The 18,266-nt window shown below is 46.6% G+C and overlaps 1 protein-coding gene across 1 annotated transcript in view; it reads left to right on the forward strand.

Annotated features, from left to right (window-relative positions):
* LOC139256029 (striatin-like) overlaps window positions 1–18,266 on the forward strand; it is a 63,747-nt gene that overhangs the window by 31,619 nt on the left and 13,862 nt on the right. Inside the window, exon 2 of the mRNA XM_070874111.1 lies at window positions 10,390–10,493. Within this exon, the coding sequence (XP_070730212.1) occupies window positions 10,390–10,493 (104 nt within the window). The remainder of the gene's footprint in view (window positions 1–10,389; window positions 10,494–18,266) is intronic.

An 18,266-nucleotide genomic window follows, 5' to 3' on the forward strand; every position in this document is an offset into this window, starting at 1 on the left:
TTAGCAAATGTCTTTTTCTTGCAGCATGTACAATGAATAATGTTATATTCTTTTCATAAACACCAGTTATTAATTTTACACTTTTTCTGCACTTGCGCCAATGCTTGACACACCCGTGATGTCACATTGTGAACTGTTACAGTACAGCTTGAATGCTTCCGTGGATGCCATCAGTACTGTGTTCTGTGGCAAACCACTAGGAGGCATGTTTGAACTTTGTCACATTCTATGCCTCCCACAGTTTTTTTGGCAGCGATGAATAAGATGATGATGATGATGATTCATTGTACACGAGTTCTGTTGCCTACTGTGGAAACCTGCAAGCTTCACTGTCACTCCATGCCTAAAATAGGGACTTAAACTTTAGCAGGAACCTCATAAATACTGAACTGTTGCCTTGTTGCATATTAATGTTATTCAGTATCTCTCGCTATCAGCTCAGGAAACATCCTGATGGGTTGAAAAAGCCTGAACCCATCAAAAAATACTTTACTACTTTTCTGAGCACATCTCTCAAAATTCTTTTCAAATCCTTTGATGCCCTATTACTTTCATATTCACCGCACAGTACACCGCTACAATAACATTTTCAAACCATTTATTACTCACAAAACACCCACACTTAACTATGAGCTCCAGTAACATTCAGTGTTGGGAATCCTAATGCCTTGGATTTAGAAGCTAAATGCAAACTGATCATATTTACAGACAAGACCAAGACAGTTTGGGAACTAGTGTCAAACTTTTTCTTGGGATGTGGGCATTGCAGGCAAGGGTGGTATTTATTGCTCATCTCTAGTTGCCCTTGGGCATCTTGATACAACTGATCACTTCAGAGTCGAGCACATTAGCATGGGACTGGATTCACATCAAGGCCAGTCCCGGTAAGGACGGCAGGTTTCATCCCCTAAAGGACATCAGTGAACCAGTGAGTTTTTATGACCATCTGATGCTTTCTGGTCACTTTTACTGACGCTAGTTTTTTATTTCCAGATTTTAAAAAAAATTGAATTTCACTTCAAACTGCCATGGTGGGATTTGAAGTCTCGGCCTCTGCATTATTAGTCCAGCAACATAACCACTAGGCTACCATACCTATAATGTAATATCTAAATGGGTGGAATAATTGCACATGAAATTTAATAAGGCCGTGTAAAATAGGAAGGAAAAGGTGATCCAGGTACTCTATCCCCATTGCAAAGGGGATGGAGTATAAAAGCAGGGAAGTATTGCTACAGCTATACAAGGTATTGGTGAGGCCACACCTAGAATAAATACTGCGTGCAGTTTTGGTTCCCATATTTACGAAAGGATGTATTTGCTTTGGAGGCAGTTCAGAGAAGGTTCACTAGGTTGATTCCGGGGATGAGGGGATCGACTTATGAGGAAAGGTTGAGTAGCTTGGGCCTCTACTCATTGGAATTCAGACAAATGAGGTGTGATCTTATCAAAACGTATAAGATTGAGGGGGCTTGACAAGGTGGATGCAGAGAGGATGTTTCCACTGATGGGGGAGACTAGAACTAGAGGGCATGATCTTCGAATGAGGGGCCGCCCATTTAAAACTGAGATGAAGAGAAATTTCTTCTCTGAGGGTTGTAAATCTCTGGAATTCGCTGCCTCAGAGCTGTGGAAGCTGGGACATTAAGAAACTGTATTTCTGTCTTAAATTTATTCAAACGATAAGGGGTTATGGGGAGCGGACAGGAAAGTGGAGCTGAGTCCATGATCAGATCAGCCATGATCTTATTGAATGGCGGAGCAGGCTCGAGGGACCGTATGGCCTATTCCTGTTCCTATTTCTTGTGTTCTTATGAATGGCGTTGAAATAGCTAAAGATGAAGTTGAGGTACCTAGGGATTTTAGTAGGCTCTATGATCAACATGGCCAAGCACTGCAGAGCAAATAGAATGTTGAACTATAAACCTTAACAGTAGAGTACAAGAGGAAATCGAGCTCAAACAGTATAGTGCCTTACTCAGACTACCCAGTGAATTCCATATCCATTTCGAGTCACCGGTACAAGGGAGTTGTTCAAATCCTCGAGGTGGTTCAAGAAAGAGACAAAAGACTGGTGAAACTTGGGGTTTTCAGCTTTGCAATAAGGCAACTGAGAAGTGATCTTTCTAGAGATATGTAAGTAGGTAAATACTATCGTAAAGGTATATTCAGATTTTTACTTCTAGCTGAACTGCAACACAGGGAATATGACTTGAAGCTAGTAAGATGCCTGATTCTTGCATGCTCTGTTTCATATCTCTGAACCAGTTTAGCCCAGTATTGCACAGGTTAAACATATCCTATTAGGTTTTCAAATCTCTGCCAGTGGGATCATTTGGATATTTTGCTGACTAACTCAACAGAAAAAAAAACAAGTCATTGATCTCAAAGATTTTTATTCATCTCGTGTAACCAGAATGCTTGTAACTTATCATCCCTGTCCACTGTACCAGGGAATTCAGCCATAGAATTCTTGATTTCAACCATCCGTCACCTTCAGATAAACTTTATATAAACAAATTATTTCACTTGTGAAATTAGCTCTGTACATAATTCCAATGCTAAATTAGTATTGAGTGTTTACGACTCCTGAGAGAGCAATAAACTCAATCCGGAGCACTAATTACAATGACTGTTAAATTCTGTTTTTAAAACATGGTCTTTTGGGCATTGTATTCTTGATGTTTTCATTAACTTAGATATAAAATGATGACTTATTTATGTTGTTTTTAGCTGAGTAAGCTCCGTTTTTATGATTTTAGGGTTTTTAACCAGTGTTTTGGGGAATCAAGTAAATCATATGAAGACCATAAATCAGTATCTCTGCCCATAATTTGACAATTGGGGAAGGGGAAAGGAGGCACAACAACAGAGTGGCTAATATAAAAAGTCTTTTTGTAGCTACATTCTGAATGCAGTCCCACAATGTAAATAGGATGAATATAGCGCACCATCATCTTTAATGTATTGTTGAAGTGCATCCAATGAATGTAGTCCTGCAATATAAATCATCACTGTTCCTTTTCAAGAAGTTGCCTGAATATCTAGTTGTGAATGTAATTGGTTTTAGAAATAGGTTTGGATTGAGATTATGACACGCTACTCCTATGCTGCTGGGCCAAAGAGGGGTATTGCCTGGAGGACAACAGGCCAGGATAGAATAATTTAGATGAGATATGACGAAAGCAGAGATTTCAAATGAAAAGGTTCATGCATTTTCTTTTAATCTAACTGTAGAAAGGGTAAATGTGAATTACAAATTGGCTTTGATAACTGCCTATAACATAATTCCTTTGTCTTTGGACGTGGCAAATAAATGAAACTATACTGATTCATCCACATTTTCTATGAGACGAGCTGTCTGCAAGATGCAGACAGTTCGTTGATATGTAGATTAGCCAGGGGGAAGAAGCTTTTAGCCCAAGTTCTAATTGAATTATACACAAAGTATTAATAGATAAATGAGGTTTGAATGAGATGTGAACAGAGGGATGTCACATGATTTTGTGATGAGGTAAACTGTTGTTTGAATTTTAATGACAGGTTTTTTGTACTGGAAAATATATGGCAATCTTTCGCCATTTCATCTTCTGAATTGACATTTGGACCCCCTTGGCCGACATAGGAATTGCACATGTCATTTCCCAGATCCATGCCCACCTCCCCAACTCCGTGTTTGAATCCTTCCAATGAGGTATCCACCTCTTCTACTGCATCAAATGGCTCATACTAAAGCCACGAATTACATTCTCTGTGACTGTGATCTATTATCCCTCCTTATCATTCTCGACCTGTTTGCAGCCTTCAGCACAGTCAACCACACCATAATCCTCCAACACCTGTCCCTCTTTTGTCCAGCAGAGTGGAACTGCCCTCACTTGGTTCCATTTGTATATGTGCTAGTAGCCAAAGCATCTCCAGCACTGGCTTCCCAGGCTTGCACTGCCACCTCCAGAGTCCCTCAAGGATCTATTCTTCACCTCATTCCTTCCATATCTATGTGTTGCCCCTTGGTAACACCATCTGCCAAGACATGGGATCAGTGTACATGCGGAATCCGTTTCCGCATGTAAACTGCCACCTAGTGCTGCCTCTCCGCCACATCTCAACCCTCCATTTCCTTTGTGCTGTCGGACTGCTTGTCTGACATCCAGTCCTGGTTGAGTCATAACCTCCTTCAGCGAAAGATTGAAGTAATCATCTTTGCCCAACGCCATGAACTCTGTACCCCATGACTGGCTCCAGTGTCTTTCCTGGCACATACTTCAGGCTGAACCAGATTGTTCATAACCTCAGCATCCTGTTTGACCCGAAGCTGAGCTTCCAACCGCATATCCTACTTACAACTTTACCTCAACCCATCTGCTGAAACACTTTATAGAGGCATCTGTCACCTCAGACTGAGCCAACCCAGCACTCTGAGCTGGCCTCTGCTCCATGCTCTGTAAACTTCAGCTGATCAAAACTCTGCTGCCTGTATCCTTTCCTATATCATCCTGCTCACTCATCACCACCTCCTCTCCTGCGTCATTCTTGCTGCTCTACATTGTCTTTCAGCCCCCTAGCATAAAAACATAGAAACATAGAAAATAGGTGCAGGAGTAGGCCATTCGGCCGTTCGAGCCTGCACCGCCATTCAATAAGATCATGGCTGATCATTCCCTCAGTATTCCTTTCCTGCTTTCTTTCCATACCCCTTGATCCCCTTAGCCGTAAGGATCCAATCTAACTCCCTCTTGGATATATCCACTGAACTGGCATCAACAGCTCTCTGGCAGGGAATTCCATAGGTTAACAACTCTCTGAGTGAAGAAGTTTCTCCTCATCTCAGTCCTAAATGGCCTACCCCTTAACCTAAGACTATGTCCCCTGGTCCTGCACTTCCCCAACATCGGGAACATTCTTCCCGCATCTAACCTGTCCAGTCCCGTCAGAATCTGATATGCTTCTATGAGATTCCCTCTTATCCTTCTAAACTCCAGTGAATAAAGACCCAGTTGATCCAGTCTCTCCTCATATGACAGCCCAGCCATCCTGGGAATCAGTCTGGTGAACCTTCGCTGCACTCAATAGCAAGAACGTCCTTCCTCAGATTAGGAGACCAAAACTGAACACAATATTCCAGGTGAGGCCTCACTAAGGCCCTGTAAAATTGCAGTAAGACCTCCCTGCTCCTTTACTCAAATCCCCTAGCTATGAAGGCCAACATACCATTTTCCGCCTTCACCGTCTGCTGTACCTGCATGCCCACTTTCAGTGACTGATGAACCATGACCCCCAGGTCTTGTTGCACCTCCCCTTTTCCTAATCTGCTGCCATCCAGATAATATTCTGCCTTTGTGTTGTTGCCCCCAAAATGGATAACCTCACATTTATCCACATTATACTGCATTTGCCCACTCACCTAACCTGTCCAAGTCACCCTGCAGCCTCTTAGCGTCCTCCTCACAGCTCACACCGCCACTCAGTTTAGTGTCATCCGCAAACTTGGAGATATTACACTCAATTCCTTCATCTAAATTGTTAATGTATATTGTAAAGAGCTGAGGTCCCAGCACTGAGCCCTGCGGCACTCCACTAGTCACTGCCTGCCATTCTGAAAAGGACCCGTTTATCCCGACTCTCTGCTTCCTGTCTGCCAACCAGTTCTCTATCCATGTCAGTACATTATACCCAATACCATGTGCTTTGATTTTGCACACCAATCTCTTGTGCAGGACCTTGTCAAAAGCCTTTTGAAAGTCCAAATACACCACATCCACTGGTTCTCCCTTGTCCACTCTGCTAGTTTCATCCTCAAAAAAATTCCGAAAGATTCTTCAAGCATGATTTCCCTTTCATAAATCCATGCTGACTTGGTCCAATCCTGTCACTGCTTTCCAAATGCGCTGCTATTTCATCCTTAATGATTGATTCCAACATTTTCCCCACCACTGATGTCAGGCTACTCGGTCTATAATTATCCGTTTTCTCTCTCCCTACTTTTTAAAAAAGTGGTGTTACATTAGCTACCTTACAATCCATAGGAACTGATCCAGAGTCGATAGACTGTTGGAAAATGATCACCAATGCATCCACTATTTCTAGGGCCACTTCCTTAAGTACTCTGGAAACAGACTATCAGGCCCCGGGGATTTATCGGCCTTCAATCCCATCAATTTCCCTAACACAATTTCCCGCCTAATAAGGATATCCTTCAGTTCCTCCTCCTCACTAGACCCACTGTCCCCTAGTACATTCGGAAGGTTATTTGTGTCTTCCTTCGTGAAGAGAGAACCGAAGTATTTGTTCAGTTGGTCTGCCATTTCTTTGTTCCCCATTATAAATTCACCTGAATCCGACTGCAAGGGACCTACGTTTGTCTTCACTAATCTTTTTCTCTTCACATATCTATAGAAGCTTTTGCAGTCAGTTTTTATGTTCTCTGCAAGCTTCGTACTCTATTTTTCCCCCTCTTAATTAAACCCTTAGTCTTCCTCGTTGAATTCTAAATTTCTCCCAGTTTATTGCTTTTTCTAGCCAAATTATATGCCTCTTCCTTGGCTTTAACACTATCCTTAATTTCCCTTGTTAGCCATGGTTGAGCCACCTTCCCCATTTCATTTTTACTCCAGACAGGGATGTACAATTGCTGAAGTTCATCCATGTGATCTTTAAATGTTGCCATTACTTATCCACCATCAACCCTTTAAGTATCCTTTTCCAGTCTATTCTAGCCAATTCACGCCTCATACCGTCAAAGTTACCTTTCCTTAAGTTCAGGACCCTAGTTTCCGAATTAACTGTGTCACTCTCTATCTTAATAAAGAATTCCACCATATTATGGTCACTCTTCCCCAAGGGGCCTCGCACAACAAGATTGTTAATTAGTCGCTTCTCATTACACATCACCCAGTCTAGGATGACCAACTCTCTCGTTGGTTCCTCAACATATTGGTCTAGAAAACCATCCCTAATACACTCCAGGAAATCCTCCTCCATCGCATTGCTACCAGTTTGGTTAGCCCCATCAATATGTAGATTAAAGTCGCCCATGATAACTGCTGTACCTTTATTGCACACATCCCTTATTTCTTGTTTGATGATGTCCCTAACCTCACTACTATTGTTTGGTGGTCTGTACACAACTCCCACTAGCGTTTTTTGCCCTTTGGAATTCCGCAGCTCCACCTATACCGATTCCATATCATCCTGGCTATTGCATTAATTTCCTCTTTAACCAGCAACACCACCCCACCTCCTTTTCCTTTCTGTCTATCCTTCCTAAATGTTGAATACCCCTGGATGTTGAGTTCCCAGCCTTGGTCACCCTGGAGCCATGTCTCCGTGATGCCAATTACATCATACCCGTTAACTGCTATCTGCGCAGTTAATTCGTCCGCCTTATTCTGAATACTCCTCGCATTGAGGCACAGAGCCTTCAGGTTTGTCTTTTTAACACACTTTGCCCCTTTAGAATTTTTCTGTAATGTGGCCCTTTTTGTTTTTTGCCTTGGGTTTCTCTGCCCTCCACTTTTACTATTCTCCTTTCTATCTTTTGCTTCTGATTCCATTTTATTTCCCTCTGTCTCCCTGCATAGGTTCCCACCCCCCTGCCACATTAGTTTAACTCCTCCCCAACAGCACTAGCAAACACTCCCCCTCGGACATTGGTTCCGGTCCTGCCCAGGTGCAGACCGTCCAGTTTGTACTGATCCCACCTCCCCCAGAACCGGTTCCAATGCCCCAGGAATTTGAATCCCTCCCTTCTGCACCACTGCTCAAGCCACGTATTCATCTGAGCTATCCTGCGATTCCTACTCTGACTAACGTCTCAAATTTAAAATTCTCATCCCTAAATCAGTCCATGGTTTTGCCCCTCCCAATCTCTATAAACGCCTAGAGCCTCTGGCAATCTTTCTATTCCTCTTAATTGCACATCCCCCTTCTCAGCATTATTTGTTACCGATGTCCCACACTCTTGAAATAACCTCCCTAAACTACTCGCCCTAATTAATTTGCAGTTTGTTAATCCCAATCCATTTCACACATTTGTGGGGCTCGGGTAACAGAACCCCATTCATCTCAGCCACTTGTGGGACCGTGTTAGCACCCATAAATACCGCCCCGTTGCTTTCAGTGTTGGCACATTTTTATTTGTGTCAGTGAAGTGACTGATACGTAGCTGACAGTGCAAATTTCAAACCTCACTCTTCCAGTGACACCAGATCAGTTACTGCATCTTGGTTCCATCGTGCCTGCTATTTAGTAGCCTCTTGTAAAACCTCTGCCTATTGCCCCTGGAATCGCAGTCTGTCTGAAATATCCTCAACCATCGTGGATAGCTATCAAACTTTGCAAAGGTTTTGCTGGGATTAACCCTGTGGATTCAGTCCCGATCTATTGAGGATTGTGGAAAGAAAAAAGGAATGTTCCTAAGGATTGTTTTCTAGCTACTTCACTTTATAGCGTGCCTTCAAAAATGAGAGTCCTGTTGATCAAAAAGCCTCTTCCAGGATTATGAATTTCTCAGTGACAAAATCCCAGAGGATTATCGGTGCTGACGCACTTGATGTAAACTGTTAATTACACTGAATTGTCACTGGGGCGGGGCGAATATCCTTTTTATGGCCCATGACCGGGTGTTATAAAATGCACTGTCGCAGGTAGATGTGGAATTTTTAGCCACTGATTTACATGCACTCCTTTTCGAGATATAATAATTTTGCCTATTCCAGATATACATTATATCTTGCAATTAGTTTGAAGCTTATATGAGTCAGTTTTGATCTACACTATGTTTTATTCATGCAAAATAAATATTCCGATTCGGCAGCAACAGATTACTATTTATGTCAGGCTTGGTTGATGTACTGTTTCCTTAGGAAGGAATATTTGAATTGCTCTAGTTATGCAATTATCCATCTACTTATACAAAGAAAGACTTGCATTCATATAGCACCTTTCACGACTACCGGACATCTCAAAGCGCAGAAGTTCTTTTGGAGTGCAGTTACTGTTGTAATGTCACAGCCAATTTGTGTACAGCAAGCTTCCACAAACAGTAATGTGATCATGACCAAATAATCTGTTGATTGAGGGATAAATATTGGCCAGGACCCCAGGGAGAACTCCCCTGCTCTTCTTCGAAATAGCGCCATGGGATCTTTTACATCCACCTGACAGAGTAGACAGGACCTTGGTTTAATGTCTCATCTGAAAGATGGCACCTCCAACAGTGCAGCGCTCCCTCAGTACTGCACTGGGAGTGTCAGCCTAGATTTATGTGCTCAAGTCTCTGGAGTGAGACTTGAACCCACAACCTTCTGATACAGCGGTGAGTGTGCTACCCACTGAGCCACAGCTGACACTGTGGCTTATTTCATAGATACTTGATTATTGGCAGGGCAAGAGGTGAGGGAACTGCGCTGAATGACTCAACTCAACCCAAAGCTTCTCACAGAGAATATATATACAAAATTAAGCACAATCTATATCCAGTGATCCCATCTATCATGGCACAAAATACTGACGTAATGCATCACTTTCTCCAAGTCTACAGTAGTCATTCCATACAACACTGTAATTTGTATCAGTTCCTGGTGAACTATATATTTTTCAATGCTTGTATGTGTATTTTTAAAAAAACAGTATATTTAAAGCTGTATGTGCATCCTATAGAAAACAAAGATTCTCTGTTCCGTTGGTGAAATCATTTCATCTTGCCTTCCATACCTTGTGGGTTGATGAAGAAAGTGGAACCAAATTATACAAATATTACCAGCAATTTATATGAACAGTAGTTTTCCTTCCTATGAGGAGGCACTCTATTCTCCACTATAAGGAAGTGCTATTCCGAGATTCTGGTGGTACAGCACCATTGGCATGAACTAATGGCCTTGTCTTTCTGCTTACCTTATAATTAAACAAGACTTTACTGAAATCTTGATCGTAGATGGAGGTGCCCAACTGAAGTGACTAAAATTTGACCTCAACTAAAATTTGCAGTCTTGGTTAATGTATTTGGTATATGTGTATACAGCGTGTTTAAAGGACTATCTGGTCTTTGTGCACTAGCCTAAAACTAACCGAAAATAACTTGCCAATAGAAATTCAGTCAGTATAATTTTAAGAATATATATAATATATATACTGAAAAAGAGCTAGACCATGGAAAGGGACTAAAGTTGTGTTGACAAATAATCTCGGTGTAATTAATCTTTTATTACCTCGGATACCATGGCCTGTCTTTACACCATGTGCATTGTTACCAATTCGACCCGAGATGGTGTATTTTTACCCTGCTAGTGAAATGTTTTCATTGCTTTGAAATGTAGAAATGTGCTAACCTGCACCTTTTCCCGACTTTTGAATTTAGATGGTTGATCCTCTTCTGCTTTTTCCTTTCAGGCACAGATTTCCTTCTTGCAAGGGGAGAGGAAAGGCCAAGAAAACCTGAAGAAGGATTTGGTCAGAAGAATTAAAATGCTTGAATATGCTTTAAAGCAGGAAAGGTGTGGCTTTTAAACATGTTAATCACACTGTCATCTAGTTAAAGAATTAAATTTTAAAAATTGTACTTCAATAGTAAAAAACTGGTTTATAAATACTTCCCGGTGAAGTTTCCCAATACTGTGAAACAAATATTATAAACTATTCCTATAGATTTATATCTGGTTAAACTGATTTCCACACAATGTTTTAACAGTTTCAATATAGAGTTATAGATAGTTTTATTTTTGTAATCATAAAAAATAGTAAGTCTGTGCAGTTTAATGATTTGAGGGCTGTGGTAGTATTCCTATACTTAAAACAAATTTTAAATCCGCTCTAAGAATTTCAAAACTATTGGTTTTATATGTTTTTCTGTTTCCATTTTATTTAGTATTCAGAAGCAGGCTGCAAACCAGTTTTGCAACTTTTGAAATGCAAGACATTAAGCTCAAGTTCTTTTGGTACTGCAGAGAATCTCTTTAGTTGCATCGTCATGTTTCATAACGTAGGGATACAGGGCTCAACTTTGCCGAATGATTTGTGCCGTTTTTTGGCCTAAATTTAAAAAATCCAAGTTTCCCCAAAGATTGTGCGCCAGTGTAACTCAGTTACGATTTTTTTTAGGTTAGTTTTTTTTGTGTCATTGGGGTGTAACCTGATGTCTGTGACAGTTTTTCACAATTATGCACAATTATGGCCAACTTACATTTCTCCTAGGACAGTGTATGTGACCACTCCCAAAAAATCATCTAGGCATTTAAGAAAGAAAATCGGCGCAGAAAGACGCCATTGTTTCTAGGCGAAGTTTTGGAGGGAGTCAAGAACACATTAATATGCATCATCAAGCTTAAATTTTTCAAACTAAAGATGCAGAAAATGGAAGTTTCATGGAATTCTTTAAGTTTTTATTTTTTTTTTAAGTGCCACCCCAACACCGAATGTCTCCAAATCGGGCTCGAGGGTCGGAGTGTCGGCCAGCAGAATCGGTCCCTCGCCCGGACACAGGCTCGGCTTGAAAAGAAGCCCGGGTGTGGAAGGCGAACTGAAGGCATGAGAAGCCTTACATAGAAAATAGGTGCAGGAGTAGGCCATTTGGTCCTTCGAGCCTGCACCGCCATTCAACAAGATTATGGCTGATCACCCACCCCAACACCTCCCCTCCACATCCCCCCCCCCCCCCCAGCCGCAAGGACCACATCCAACTCCCTCCCGAACACATCCAATGAACTGGCATCAACAACTCTCCGCGGCAGGGAATGCCACAGGCCAACAACTCCCCGAGTGAAGAAGTCTCTCCCAAACCCAGCCCCAAACAGCTCACCCCCCATCCCAAGACCGTGCCCACCCCTGGCTCCGGACCCACCCAACACCGGGAACACTCCCCCCGCACCCAACCCGCCCCGTCCCTTCAGAATCCTTCCCAAATGCCGAACACCCCCGGATGTCGAGCCCGGAGCCACGCCCCCGCGACGCCAACCACACCACATCCACCAACCGCTATCTGCGCAGTCAACCCATCCACCCCACTCTGAACACTCCCCGCACCGAGGCACTGAGCCCCCAGGCCCGCACCTCCAACACACTTTGCCCCCCCCCCCCCACCCCCCCCAGACCTTCGCTGCAATGTGGCCCCTCCTGTCCCCCGCCCTGGGTTTCTCCGCCCTCCACCACTCTCCCCTCCATCCCCCGCCCCCGTCTCCCCATAACTTCCCTCTGCCTCCCCACACAGGCTCCCATCTTGGGGGCGGTAACCTTCTGGGGCAGGGAATTTTAGCCCCGAGCGTGGAAGTCCTGCTCCCGCCGCAGAATTGGCCTTGCCACCCCTCAATGGAAACGGAGTGCAATTTCCAATTGGAACTGGTGCTCTCCACTCTCTCTCCTGCGACAGTTTGAACTGGTGCTCTCCACTCTCTGTCCTGTGACAGTTTGAACTGGTGCTCTCCACTCTCTGTCCTGTGACAGTTTGAACTGGTGCTCTCCACTCTCTGTCCTGTGACAGTTTGAACTGGTGCTCTCCACTCTCTGTCCTGTGACAGTGGGAACTGGTGCTCTCCACTTTCTGTCCTGCGACAGTTTGAACTGGTGCTCTCCACTCTCTGTCCTGCGACAGTTTGAACTGGTGCTCTCCACTCTCTGTCCTGTGACAGTTTGAACTGGTGCTCTCCACTCTCTGTCCTGTGACAGTTTGAACTGGTGCTCTCCACTCTCTGTCCTGTGACACTGGGAACTGGTGCTCTCCAGTCTCTGTCCTGTGACACTGGGAACTGGTGCTCTCCAGTCTCTGTCCTGTGACAGTGGGAACTGGTGCTCTCCAGTCTCTGTCCTGTGACAGTGGGAACTGGTGCTCTCCACTCTCTGTCCTGTGACAGTGGGAACTAGTGCTCTCCAGTCTCTGTCCTGTGACAGTGGGAACTGGTGCTCTCCAGTCTCTGTCCTGTGACAGTGGGAACTGGTGCTCTCCAGTCTCTGTCCTGTGACAGTGGGAACTGGTGCTCTCCACTCTCTGTCCTGTGACAGTTTGAACGTGTGCTCTCCATTCTCTGTCCTGTGACACTGGGAACTGGTGCTCTCCACTCTCCCGTCCTGTGATGGTTTGAACTGGTGCTCTCCATTCTCTGTCCTGTGACAGTGGGAACTGGTGCTCTCCACTCTCTGTCCTGTGACAGTTTGAACTGGTGCTCTCCACTCTCTGTCCTGTGACATTTGAACTGGTGCTCTCCACTCTCCCGTCCTGTGACAGTTTGAACTGGTGCTCTCCACTCTCCCATCCTGTGACAGTGGGAACTGGTGCTCTCCAGTCTCCCGTCCTGTGACTGGGAACTGGTGCTCTCCACTCTCTGTCCTGTGACACTGGGAACTGGTGCTCTCCAGTCTCTGTCCTGTGACAGTTGGAACTGGTGCTCTCCATTCTCTGTCCTGTGACAGTGGGAACTGGTGCTCTCCACTCTGTCCTGTGACAGTTTGAAATGGTGCTCTCCACTCTCCCGTCCTGTGACAGTGGGAACTGGTGCTCTCCCGTCCTGTGACAGTGGGAACTGGTGCTCTCCACTCTCTGTCTTGTGACAGTGGGAACTGGTGCTCTCCACTCTCCCGTCCTGTGACAGTGGGAACTGGTGCTCTCCCGTCCTGTGACAGTGGGAACTGGTGCTCTCCACTCTCTGTCCTGTGACAGTTGGAACTGGTGCTCTCCACTCTCTGTCCTGTGACAGTTGGAAATGGTGCTCTCCACTCTCTGTCCTGTGACAGTGGGAACTGGTGCTCTCCACTCTCTGTCCTGTGACAGTGGGAACTGGTGCTCTCCACTCTCTGTCCTGTGACAGTTGGAACTGGTGCTCTCCACTCTCCCATCCTGTGACAGTTGGAACTGGTGCTCTCCACTCTCCTGTCCTGTGACAGTGGGAACTGGTGCTCTCCACTCTCTGTCCTGTGACAGTGGGAACTGGTGCTCTCCACTCTCTGTCCTGTGACAGTGGGAACTGGTGCTCTCCACTCTCTGTCCTGTGACAGTTTGAACTGGTGCTCTCCACTCTCTGTCCTGTGACAGTGGGAACTGGTGCTCTCCACTCTCTGTCCTGTGACAGTGGGAACTGGTGCTCTCCACTCTGTCCTGTGACAGTGGGAACTGGTGCTCTCCACTCTCTGTCCTGCGACAGTGGGAACTGGTGCTCTCCACTCTCCCATCCTGTGACAGTTGGAACTGGTGCTCTCCACTCTCCTGTCCTGTGACAGTGGGAACTGGTGCTCTCCACTCTCTGTCCTGTGACAGTGGGAACTGGTGCTCTCCACTCTCTGTCCTGTGACAGTGGGAACTGGTGCTCTCCACTCTCTGTCCTGTGACAGTGGGAACTGGTGCTCTCCACTCTCCTGTGACAGTGGGAACTGGTGCTCTCCACTCTCTTGTCCTGTGACAGTTGGAACTGGTGCTCTCCACTCTCTGTCCTGTGACAGTTTGAACTGGTGCTCTCCACTCTCTGTCCTGTGACACTGGGAACTGGTGCTCTCCAGTCTCTGTCCTGTGACACTGGGAACTGGTGCTCTCCACTCTCTGTCCTGTGACAGTTTGAACGTGTGCTCTCCATTCTCTGTCCTGTGACACTGGGAACTGGTGCTCTCCACTCTCCCGTCCTGTGATGGTTTGAACTGGTGCTCTCCATTCTCTGTCCTGTGACAGTGGGAACTGGTGCTCTCCACTCTCTGTCCTGTGACAGTTGGAACTGGTGCTCTCCACTCTCCCGTCCTGTGACAGTGGGAACTGGTGCTCTCCACTCTCTGTCCTGTGACAGTTTGAACTGGTGCTCTCCACTCTCTGTCCTGTGACATTTGAACTGGTGCTCTCCACTCTCCCGTCCTGTGACAGTTTGAACTGGTGCTCTCCACTCTCCCATCCTGTGACAGTGGGAACTGGTGCTCTCCAGTCTCCCGTCCTGTGACTGGGAACTGGTGCTCTCCACTCTCTGTCCTGTGACACTGGGAACTGGTGCTCTCCAGTCTCTGTCCTGTGACAGTTGGAACTGGTGCTCTCCATTCTCTGTCCTGTGACAGTGGGAACTGGTGCTCTCCACTCTGTCCTGTGACAGTTTGAAATGGTGCTCTCCACTCTCCCGTCCTGTGACAGTGGGAACTGGTGCTCTCCCGTCCTGTGACAGTGGGAACTGGTGCTCTCCACTCTCTGTCTTGTGACAGTGGGAACTGGTGCTCTCCACTCTCCCGTCCTGTGACAGTGGGAACTGGTGCTCTCCCGTCCTGTGACAGTGGGAACTGGTGCTCTCCACTCTCTGTCCTGTGACAGTTGGAACTGGTGCTCTCCACTCTCTGTCCTGTGACAGATGGAAATGGTGCTCTCCACTCTCTGTCCTGTGACAGTGGGAACTGGTGCTCTCCACTCTCTGTCCTGTGACAGTGGGAACTGGTGCTCTCCACTCTCTGTCCTGTGACAGTTGGAACTGGTGCTCTCCACTCTCCCATCCTGTGACAGTTGGAACTGGTGCTCTCCACTCTCCTGTCCTGTGACAGTGGGAACTGGTGCTCTCCACTCTCTGTCCTGTGACAGTGGGAACTGGTGCTCTCCACTCTCTGTCCTGTGACAGTGGGAACTGGTGCTCTCCACTCTCTGTCCTGTGACAGTTTGAACTGGTGCTCTCCACTCTCTGTCCTGTGACAGTGGGAACTGGTGCTCTCCACTCTCTGTCCTGTGACAGTGGGAACTGGTGCTCTCCACTCTGTCCTGTGACAGTGGGAACTGGTGCTCTCCACTCTCTGTCCTGCGACAGTGGGAACTGGTGCTCTCCACTCTCCCATCCTGTGACAGTTGGAACTGGTGCTCTCCACTCTCCTGTCCTGTGACAGTGGGAACTGGTGCTCTCCACTCTCTGTCCTGTGACAGTGGGAACTGGTGCTCTCCACTCTCTGTCCTGTGACAGTGGGAACTGGTGCTCTCCACTCTCTGTCCTGTGACAGTGGGAACTGGTGCTCTCCACTCTCCTGTGACAGTGGGAACTGGTGCTCTCCACTCTCTTGTCCTGTGACAGTTGGAACTGGTGCTCTCCACTCTCTGTCCTGCGACAGTGGGAACTGGTGCTCTCCACTCTCTCTTACACTATGCTACTATGCATCAAATGAAGTGTGGGGGGGTTGTGGAAGGCGAACTGAAGACATGAGAAGCCTGCGCTTGGTCTTGTTGACTCCACCCCTGCCCTCAGGCGGTGGCGCAGTGCTTCTCGTGTTGGTACCAAGCTTATTCTTTAGAACATCTCGGGTAATGCGCACTTCTTGATGGGGTGGGGTGGGGTGGCTTGGGCCTCTTCAGAGGTGGTCTGGGGATTGGAGTGGGAGTGGTAGTCAATTGGCACGGGATCTGGACATTAACCCTTATTGCCGCAGCTAACTCTGACATCCCTTCCCTCATGTGCCCTGACAGTGTCTCAGCTACCTGCGACATTCCCTCCCTCATGTGCACCAACATTGTATCCGCTGCCTGAGACATTCCTGGACAGAGTTCCCATTTCTCGTGAGTGTTGCTACTTCTCCCGGCAGTCCTGATACCTCATCACCCACCCCACTGATGATGTCCAGGAGTGATCATGTAAGGTCAATGCTCTCTGCACTCATTACCATCATCTGAACCACATCTATTACATTCTGCATCTCAGGAGAGAGCTGTTGAGCTCTCCTTCCCCTCCTCACCCTGGGTATGGCTCGCTGCATCCCATTGGGCCCTGCAGCCTGGGACAGTGGGGCCCTGGGTGTGCCTCACTGCACTCCACTGGGACCGGCAGCCTTGGGCGGTGGGGCCCTGGGTGTGCCTCGCTGCACCCCACCACTGGGACCCTCAGCCTCGGACGGCGGGGCCTTGGGTATGCCTCGCTGCACCCCACTGGGCCCCGCAGTCTCGGATGGTGGGGCCCTGGGTGTGCCTCGCTGCACCCCACTGGAATCCCCAGCCTCGGACTGTGGGAAACGGTGGAATGTCCCAGCATCACCTCCCACTCGGGAAAGGGGCTGGTACCTCAATGGGCAGCATCTGCACCTCCTCCAGCATGAGTAGAATAATAGGGGCTTCATCCATCACCTCCCCCCTCACCCCCATGCTCTTGGTCTGGAAAGTGGGATTGCAAGATGTTCTCCTCTGCGGGCTTGTCCGCATCTGAATCTTCTGCATCGTCAGGGTTGTCCTTGAGTTCTGCAAAATATAACAGAAGAGACAAATGGTTAGCAACAGAAGAGGGGGCAGGGTGGCATGAGTAGGCTCACACAGCTCAGGCAGCAGGCTAATTTGAAAGACACCGATGAATGATAGCACATTGCATCAACTTAAGCGTAGCTGACGAAGACATCCTCATGAGCCGAAGCATGGCTAGTCCGCGCAGTACTTAACACTTAGCAAAGCCAACTCTGGAATTTGCAGGACTTGCCCTCTCCCTCGAGTGTGGGCCCAGCTTGTGCAGCACTGATTGCTTTTTTCCAGGTGGAACCCATCAAAGCAGCGACCCTCTCTTCCAAGGGTGTCAGTGGGTGCAGATTTGCCGGGCCTCCACCTGTTCGAGTTCTTTCTCGTTTGTTATGTGCCACCTTCCTCTGCAAAGATGAAAATATAACTTTTTAGAGAGGGTGACTTTCTGCTGGGTGGAACATAGACAGCAGGTCACATTTACAATTGCAATTCCATTGAATAAATGAAAATATTACTTACACTAACTACTTGACCATGGTCCTGCCACTTTATGCACTGGGGTCCCGACCTCGGGGTGGTCACCATTGCACAGTAATCTTCTGCGAGTTGGTTCCAGCGTTTCTTCATTTCTTTTGGTGAAACTTTTATGTGACCTCTGTTGGTGTCCAGCTCGTGCATCTGTCCTCAGTTACAGTAACTCGTGCCTCCACTTCATCCTGTAAGAAATTCTTGGTCCTTGAGCCGCATTGCATATTGTATTGCAGCTCCGATTTTTCCAATGAGAATTAAAATTCTCACACATAACTGGCTCTTTAAAAATAGCCGAATGCAGACCGGGAGCTGTACTGGACATGCGAGCAACTGAGTACTAAGCAATCAAGTCCAAAACGTCTTTTTTTCCCCCCGCTTACACTAACTAGTTGACCACGGTCCTGCCACTTTTTACACTGGCCTCCAGACCGCGGGGTGGTCATCATTGCATAGTAATCTTCTGCAAGTTGGTTTCAATGTTTTTTCAGCACAGACGTTAGGCTCCACCCCCCCCCCCCCCCCCCCCCCCCCCCGGAAGATATAGGACAGACTGCGCGGTGCCAAATTCAAAAAATAGAATGGGGAAACTTGC

The sequence above is a fragment of the Pristiophorus japonicus genome, unplaced genomic scaffold, assembly GCF_044704955.1.
Source record: "Pristiophorus japonicus isolate sPriJap1 unplaced genomic scaffold, sPriJap1.hap1 HAP1_SCAFFOLD_679, whole genome shotgun sequence".
Taxonomy (NCBI): Eukaryota; Metazoa; Chordata; class Chondrichthyes; family Pristiophoridae; genus Pristiophorus; species Pristiophorus japonicus.